This window comes from Lates calcarifer, linkage group LG8 (genome assembly GCF_001640805.2).
Source record: "Lates calcarifer isolate ASB-BC8 linkage group LG8, TLL_Latcal_v3, whole genome shotgun sequence".
Lineage (NCBI taxonomy): Eukaryota > Metazoa > Chordata > Actinopteri > Centropomidae > Lates > Lates calcarifer.
In genome coordinates, this window is record NC_066840.1 from 22,999,370 (window position 1) to 23,007,998 (window position 8,629).

Below are 8,629 nucleotides of genomic sequence, written 5' to 3' on the forward strand. Positions count from 1 at the left end.
GAAGAAAATTCTGACTTGTTTCATGCACCAATTGAAGGCTTGTTCTGATGTTATATGCAAACTGTTTTAATTCCCCTGAGGCGGCGAGCGCTGCAGGTCGGGCGTGTTGTGTCTGGCAGGCGGGCGGCTTCATGGCAGCAGCCTCAGGTTAGTACTTTATTACAGAAGATATTTTATAGAGGAAAATACCACTGACATGTAATAACATTTTGTTTTTTATGTACCAGGTGTGTTGTTGTTGTTGTGCTGTAGTTGTTCAGGTGTTAAAATCTGAAAGTGTGCGTTGTGATGCAGATTTAACCGTGTTTTCATAATTGAAAATAAGAAACATGGAGGATTGTGCAGCTTTGGTGGTGGTGCAGATGTTTTCAAGTCATTTGTCGAACATTGTAACATATCGCAGAGTTTTCTTTATTATTATTAACCGTGTCTGATTGGTTAGCCATTTTGAGAGATTAAAATATTTGATCAAGTATCCCAGGCCCTCGTTTACTACTACTTTTTGTTTTCTAGCTTTATAACAGAAACAAGAAGTTAAAAATATGTTATAAAGCCTGTAAAGCAGGGGTAGGCAATAGAGCCTTAAAGTAATATCATGATATTTCAGGGTAATTTGCGGTAACGATATGAAAAATCTTTCGGGCCGAGCACTTCACAGCAGACGTAGCTCTTTTATTTGGGACCAAATCCTCAGAGGTCAGAGGTCGATGCTGCTCTGGCTTCCTGAGATTGTTGTGGTGAGAAAAGACTAGATTTTGCACTATGTACCATATGTTATTTTTATTGTTGATATCGTGATATGAAACTTCATTTTTCTGGTAATAATTGGTATTTTTTTAAAGGATATGATATGGCACAGCCCTACAACAGATAACTGAAGTGTTAATAAACACCAGTTAAAGAGGGTAGAACTGTGAAGTTGTGGCTCAGAGTGCACGTCCTCCTCTCACATGACTCCTCTCCTTTTCTCAACCTTTATATTTATAGAGCTCAGAGGTGTCAGGCCAAGGAAAGGTGTTAGAGAATCAGCTGTGGATTTGACTTTGTGATGCAGCTGCAGTCACATTTCCTGCCAGCAGAGGGAAACAAAGCGAAGGTAATCTTCCTCACCTCCTTTCTTTACTTGGTCAAATGTATCAGTTCAATAATGGATATTTTCTGAATTAATTTATAATTTAAATGACAATCTTGACCTAAAATGTTTTATTTCTTTCAGTTGTATTGTTTATAAGCAGTTATATATCCCATTATTGCTCCTACCATCAAATATTTACTGTAATGTACAAGACATGCTAAAAACACTTTACAGGGATGAGATTCAGGCGTATCTACACAGTAGATTTATGACTTTTATCTGGAGGAAATTTAAATTTTACAAGGCACTAACAACAGTGAGTGCTGGCAAATAAAATATTGTCTTCTAGCATTATAATAAAGGCATAAAATATTAACATATGAGTCTGGTTTCAGGGGCTTTGTCCAAGAAACAGGCAGGAAAAGTGAAATACAGACTACATTTAATGCCATCCATGAATAGATCTCATAAATAAGGTTTGATACAATACAAACCTTAAGGATTATGACAAAATCATGAGCAGAAATATAATTATGAATTAGTTTAAACTTCAGCTAAAACTATGGAGTCGTTTGATTCACATAAAGCTGCCTTTCCTTCAGTAAAAGACCTAAAAACACAGTCTTTTATCTCAACACTGAGATTTGACTCTGCTTTTCTGTCTAATAAAGATTCTCCTCAGGGCGCTGAGTGCAAACTAACGAGGCCAAGCAGATGATATCAGTTAAGCTTATTTCCTGTGTAAAAAAAAAAAAAAAACAAGCGAGAGGCTCTAAAGTGTATCTGATGCAGAGCGAGAGTCATTCAAAGGAGAGGATGTTCAAAAATGGCGTTTATTTAAAAAAAGAAAACCACCATGCTGACTTCTGCCTCGTTAACACAAAAGTTGTAGATAGAAAATGGCGTTGGACATTGACACAAAGCGTCCGATAAAATAAATAAATACAATATTATCCTTCCAAAATCTGTGAGACAAAAAAAAAGGAAAAATAAGTAACAGAAACACAGAAGTACCCATCCCACAGCTACACACCAGGCTCAAAGTCAGAGAACGTTTGACAGATTGAAGCTTAAAACTCAAACAGACGCCTCAGAAACACAACATGGAGTCACCTTGCTTGTCCAACCACAGACGACCGACCAGCAGCGGGTAAATCTACTGCTAAAGAGCATTTTCTTTAGATTCAGAGTGGTGTCACACAACAATAATAATAATATGCACAAATCATGTCAGTAGTTTTCAACAGAAACTTAAAAAAGCTGCCATCACTGTGGTGCTTTTAATACAATCAATGCCTTCGTCACTGAGGTGATGGTCTCTGGAAGAGTCAGGAAGTAGAATAACGGAGCGGTAAAGCTGAATTTGTAGCGCTAAAACTCAGCTGTCAGTTCATATTTTGGGCCATGGGTCTCTTCTGCAGATTTCCAATGCTTCTCTCCTCTGAAACAGGTTTTGATTTAGGCGGGAAATACTGTAACAGTTGTGTTTAAGAGTTGGGAGTCGAGTATGGTGCTAGAGGCGGGAGGTGATTAGCGTAGCAGAAAGACTGTTAGCAGCTAGCCTGACTCACTTCAAAGTTAAAAAACAGATGTAAAACGTATCAATTAAAACTTGTTTGTTTAATACATGCACAAACAGAATTGTAGAAAACACAATTTGTAGTTTTAGAAGGAGTTATGTGCTTTAGTTTCTTCTGAACAAACAACTGTTTATCCAGCAGTTTGTAGCTAAAGCTAATAGCTCCACTGAAACCACAAAATGCTGTTGATAAGATAATAGATAATAAGAATAATAAGATAAAGCATTTTAATTAGTGAACTTTAGGCAGATTTTTTTGACTTTAGACAGAGCCAGGCTGGATGTCTGTGTTAGCATTAGTGTTAAGCTAAGCTAGGCTAATCGCCTCCTGCCTCTAGCTTCATGTTAATGTGCAAACATCAATACACTCCATATTTACCAAAAATATTGAACTATACCTTCAAGCATGTGTGGTTTTAGAGTCATAAAAAGGGGTTTAAAAATTATAGATTTTCCTCTGACAGTGGACGAAACGTGTGAATACTGCGAGCATTTATTTACTTCAAACTTTGCCTTTAACACAATACAAAACTTCCATTGGAAATCTGCTGTTTATGGAAATCCGTGATGAACAGGACCTTAAAAACAGGCCTACAAGGACATAATGATTATAAAGCTGCAATGATTAGTCAATTAATCAATCGAAGGAAAATTAATCATCAACTATTTTGATAATCGGTTCATTGTTTAAGACATTTTTCAAGCAAAATTTGGTTCCTTCCATTTTTAAAATGTGAGAATTTGCTGCCTTAATTTGGTCTCACATTGAAGTAAATTAAATATTTTGGGGGTTGGACTGTTGCTTGGACAAAACAATACGTCTGATGTTGATCAATTAATCGAAAAAGAAAAATAATCGAGAGTTGTTAGCTGCAGCCCTAAAAGACTAAAAAATAAATTTAAAAGCATCAGTTATCTAGAAAAAGGAACTTCATCTTCCAGAGAGCACATTTTCAAACAGCGCCATCCACAAAAAAAAAAAACAAACGACAAAATTAACACGTAAAAAATGAGAGAGAAATGTTCGACACTCGACTCTCCATCCACCTCACCAGTGCTTAAACGAGGCAGCAGATGCTTAATTCCTTGTTTAGCTAATGCAGTTAAACGCAACAGCAAACAGCAGAGCTGCGCCTGACTGACTGCTGATCCCAGAGCTACGACAGATCACAACACACAAGTTTCCTTCACATAGGCCAGAGTACAGAGAGAGAAAAAAAACTTAAAGATTAAAAGAAAAATAATTGTTTTTATCCTGGAAATGCTGGTGTGAGGAAATACGATGGACCTAATGTGCTTAATTAACGCCAAGCGTGATCTCTGGAGTATTTTACTTTGAAGGAGTCACATTTAAAAGCTTAAGGGGCCGCTAGTGACCGACCAGGACCTGTTTATAAGTAGCCCAGGTCTTACTGTAGCTCGGGAGCTAATCCTACGCTAGCTGGCGGCTACTACTACAGGCCTCTCATGCTTTCTTGACCTGACAGGCTGAGGCTAACCTATTAACAAACAGTGAGGTAAGAACTATCAGATGCAAAATAATGTGGCGAATAAAAGCAGCCTGCATCCAGTTTGCACCTGGGGAAATCACAGAGTCAGATTAATTTGATCCTCGCTGTGGCCGTCAGGGTGTTTGAATGCATCTTCCTCTCTGAGACGAGAGAGGAAACAAACACTTGACTTCTCTTCTCTTCTTTACATTTTTTTTGTGATGAGAAACAAAGATTACAGGTTTAAAAAGGGTCTGAAAGACATGCACTCATCAGAAAGCTCCATCGGCTGAATTTGTGCCTTTGAATGTGACAAAAATAATAAAAAATGACACTTTCAATCCAATAAGTCCAAGTCAAACGAAAGTGGAGCTTTTTCATAAGTGGTGGTGAAATCTGAGCTCAGATTTTTCCTGGAAATCCACACCCATCTGTGGTCATCATGTAGAAAAAGCTAATTGGAGGCCAAACAACTTTAACCTTGTCCTTTTGGTTCAGATTAAATCTTTAGACATTCAATTTGATTTTTTTTTTTTTTTTTTTGCAGATAAGACAAGCAGTTGTTTACCAACAGCGCTCAGAATAAAAGCAGACACACAGATGGAGAAAACTCACAAACACAGAGGTCGAGAGAGCAAAAAAAATTAAATTAAAATGAAAAATCCAACTGAAAGTCAGCATTTTCCATCCCACTAGTGTCAGTTCAATACGATGCAGGCGGTAAAAAAAAGAAGAAAAAACAAAGTATTGCACTGGTTTGGTGTGAGTCTATAGATGGGCGGTCATCATATAAATAACAACAACAAGAACCAAACAGTAATACCATAATAATAACGCTAATAAAAACAGTTCAGACTAAGGTCTCTCTCCCCCCTCCCCTCTGCTGTTTTACCACTGCTGCCAACTGAAGTCGTCGTTGGACCCGAAGACGAGGAAGAAGCCCAGGATGGTCCCGAAGATCACTACGTTACCCGTTAGCACGAGCGCACAAGCCCCCCAGGCAATCTGTAAGCAAACACATGAATAATTCATTCACTCATTAATAATATTTAGGACAAAATCTAGTGCTGTTTACAGAATCATGTCTACATGCTGCTCTACACAGGACAGGACGTTAGCAGCAGCCAGCAGGGATGAACTCATCACTAACTTATCATAAGCTGCTAATTACTCGACTGTTTTTTGTTATATTTTTGTATAAATTACCAAATTTGCTTGCTTTGTTACAAACAAACACACAGTCTTCACTAATCTGCTGCTGGATTTTACATCAAGAACTAAACCTGTTGCAGGGGCAGCATTAAAAGGTGCTGTATGTAGGTTTTTGCTATCGCTACATAGCTAACATTAGCATTAGCAGCTGTTTACTCATGAGGAGTGTCAGCCATTGTTGTGTTCACAGGACAAGAGGTTAGAATACGTCCTCTTCATCTTCTCATGCTGCAGTGCACTCATTATGGCACATTTCTGATTAAACTGACTGCCACACTGCACATTCGTCGTTATATCTTCAGTTGTTTACTGTTAGTTTAATAAATATTTACATTTACTGTCATCTCTCGTGTCTTTCCCGTATTTATTACGATCATTAGTGATTGTTGCTGTTTTAATTTCTGCTTTTTACCAGTTAAGTGACTGGGAGCTTGGCTACGGTTCAGATATGGGACTGTCATCTTTTACATTTTCATACCTAACTTCACAGGTTGAGCCAACAACTGATAACAACACTGTTGATTAAGATGTGACGTTTTTTATTTTAAAACCTTTTTTGCTTGCTAACGCTAACTTACAACTTCAGCTCTTGCGAAGACGATGGGCAGGCCGAAGGCTGAGATGACGATGCCCGTCGTGAGGAAGATGGCCAGCTCTTTGCAGGCGTTGCTGGCCGAGTCTGTGTCGTCGACCACCCTCCGCGAGATGCAGTAAGGGATGGGGGAGAGGATGTAGAAGAAGAGGAGGAACAAAGGCCAGTATTTACTGCAGAGAGAAAGAAAGAGAGAAGACGTGCTGCGGTGATGAAAGATTATTTGCACCAAGTACAACAAAATATACTCAACTAAAACCTAAATGTATAAAAAAATATGACTTAAAATAACCTATACTCTCTGTAATAACCAATAAATAACCTTGTATTGGCTGTGAACAACCAGTTTATCTACGATGAGCTGAAACAGTCAGATTCTACTAATAATCGCTTCACTAACAGCCTTCCTCTGATCTGTTGCTCAGCATCCTGATAATGGCTGAGAGGAAAATGAGATTAGATTACAAGAGTCAAGCTTTTCTCCCTTCGACACATAGGGCCTGAGAAACCTTGTCACAGCTGTTTTGAATAGGAAAATCTGATGTGGTGTGCTTTAACGTCCTGTTTTATTGATCTAGACCTGTGATCCTGTGGGGCTGTGATCTAGTACTGGTCCACAGTGTCGGCTATCGAGATATAATTTGGCAGTTTTTGCTGAGGATCAAACTTGAGTGTCCACCCTGCTGTCTATCAGCAACGAAAACCTTGCTGTCCCTCCCAACAGCACATTTCCAGTAAGTGTCTCTCTGCAGTGAAAGCCACAAAAAAAGAAACATGACTCCATGACAGATTAGTGGTGATCACGCCCAAATTTCTCAGGGAGTGGTGTGTTTCATATGTGCTCTCCCCCTCCTGTATTTTATGGATTTATTTCTATTTTAATACAACTTATCTTTACCTACATCCATTGTTTTACTTCACTGTGATGTTTTGAGCTTCACTGCACAGAATAATGAATATGCAGAGTTTGTTTTCCTTAATCCTGCAGATCACACACTGTGGACTAGGATAGGAGACGTCTTGTGTCCGATGTGTTTCTACATTTATAAATTTTGGATTTTAAATGAAGGAGAACAATGTAGGAAACCAACACCAGGCGTAAAATGTTGTTCCTCCGCTTGAGAGGATCTTTAAAAGAAGCAGTCGCTCTTGTATTTAAAGCTGTAAACCTGTGATGGGATCACTCAAGGTGCATCAGTGCCAAGTGTGAACAGTGTCCTTCACACAGGCTCACATGGTGTGTGTGTGTGATGGTGGTACTTACTCGTACACAGGGAGGGCACATCCTAGCATGAGGAACATGAGGCCAATGGCCCCTCCGAAGGACAGGCTGATGAGAGCTGCAAGACGAACAGAGACAAGGAGGGAGGGGGGTGTTAGCATCTACAAAGCCACATACAGTACCCTCTTTCTCCCTGGTCCTGATCCTGAGCATGTGCCCCCACCCCCAACCCCCCACAGCCCCAGACCCTCATCAGTCTCATCGCAGCAGCAGCAGGGCCCCCCTGGCTACTGTTACCATCATGTGATGAATCAGCTGATTTCACGTGTACCAGCTTCATTAGCAGTGTAAGCCACGCTATGAAGGCTACATGCTAAAGTCTGGAAGCAACACAGTCAATGTAGTTGCTTGTTAACGGCAATTTAAGCCACTTGCAACAAACACAGCATCTCAATCAGCGGGTCAAGTTAAGGTGCAGCTAGCATTAGCATGTAACGGTTATTACTGCGTTGTTACACTGTTATAAAGAAGATGACATTAGTTACGGGTTAATAATGTACCATTACATGACGACGACCTAACGTTAACATGTATTTAACTGGGATGATAACGCAGCTAGTCAAAGCAGTGCAGGTTAATCAGCTAGCTAATGCTAACGACTACACTGGCCCTGCGGCTAACTACTTCTACCGTTAGCTCGCCGGACATGGCGAACGCATTCGTCCGCGCGACGGGATATTTTAACGCAGCTACGCGAACTGAGCCCGAATTTAAAAGCTTTTCTACCGGGAGAAAAAAAAAGTGGAAATTACCAACCTTTAATCCCGGCCATTTCTCCTGGACAAAAGCTCGACACACAGCCGTGGTGAATGACAACAGTGCCCCCTCCCCGGCTCCGAGTCCGAGTCCAGGTCCACCAACAAGCCCGCTGCCTTCATGTACTACCACAAAAATCCGAGAAATGAGTTCTTCACGCAGAAACAACCTGATAAAAAGTTAACGATAACAAAAAGATTAAAGTTTGATGATATAATAGAAAATAATGTCGTGTCATAATAACGGTATTGTGCATAACAGCATTACAAAAATGGTCTTTAGTATAACTTCATAAATAAATGATAAATAGTAGTAATAAATTAAATAAAGTAATAAATGGTTAATTAACACCATATGCCGTGTCACAGCAGCTACTTCACATAAATCACATTTTATTAAACAAATATAGTTAAAGGCTAAATTATTTATAATAACTAAATATAATTTTAAAATATATATACTCAAATAAATAATTAAATAATTCTACAATATACAGACATTACATTTGTATAAAATATACAGGAAATAATTAAATCAAATTACATTTTTAAAAATCTGCTCAATACAGCGATAACATTTAGAACAAATTTGTTAAGTTGGATGTTATACAATATAAACTGCACTTTTAATTGGTTCCTGAATG

General features: G+C 39.0%; 1 protein-coding gene and 1 long non-coding RNA gene across 2 annotated transcripts; one reads left to right on the forward strand and one right to left on the reverse strand.

Moving 5' to 3' along the window:
- Positions 1-4: 4 nt before the first annotated feature.
- On the forward strand, positions 5-3,641 carry LOC108901536 (uncharacterized). Its single transcript, XR_001963926.2, has 2 exons — positions 5-147; positions 988-3,641. It is a non-coding gene; the product is annotated as an uncharacterized LOC108901536 (long non-coding RNA).
- leprotl1 (leptin receptor overlapping transcript like 1) lies at positions 1,891-8,135 on the reverse strand. The gene is made up of 4 exons (XM_018703044.2): positions 7,987-8,135; positions 7,213-7,288; positions 5,935-6,121; positions 1,891-5,149 (listed from the first exon to the last, which is right to left on the reverse strand). The coding sequence occupies exons 1-4, from the start codon at positions 8,000-8,002 to the stop codon at positions 5,033-5,035; spliced, it is 396 nt and encodes a 131-aa protein (XP_018558560.1). The 5' UTR covers positions 8,003-8,135; the 3' UTR covers positions 1,891-5,032.
- Between the last annotated feature and the right edge of the window lie 494 nt (positions 8,136-8,629).

Coding starts and splice junctions, on each gene's coding strand:
- leprotl1 (XM_018703044.2), bottom strand. Junction 6,122..7,212: donor TGTGCCCTCCCTGTGTACGA/GTAAGTACCACC, acceptor TTCTCTCTGCAG/TAAATACTGGCCTTTGTTCC. Junction 5,150..5,934: donor TCTTCGCAAGAGCTGAAGTT/GTAAGTTAGCGT, acceptor GTTTGCTTACAG/ATTGCCTGGGGGGCTTGTGC.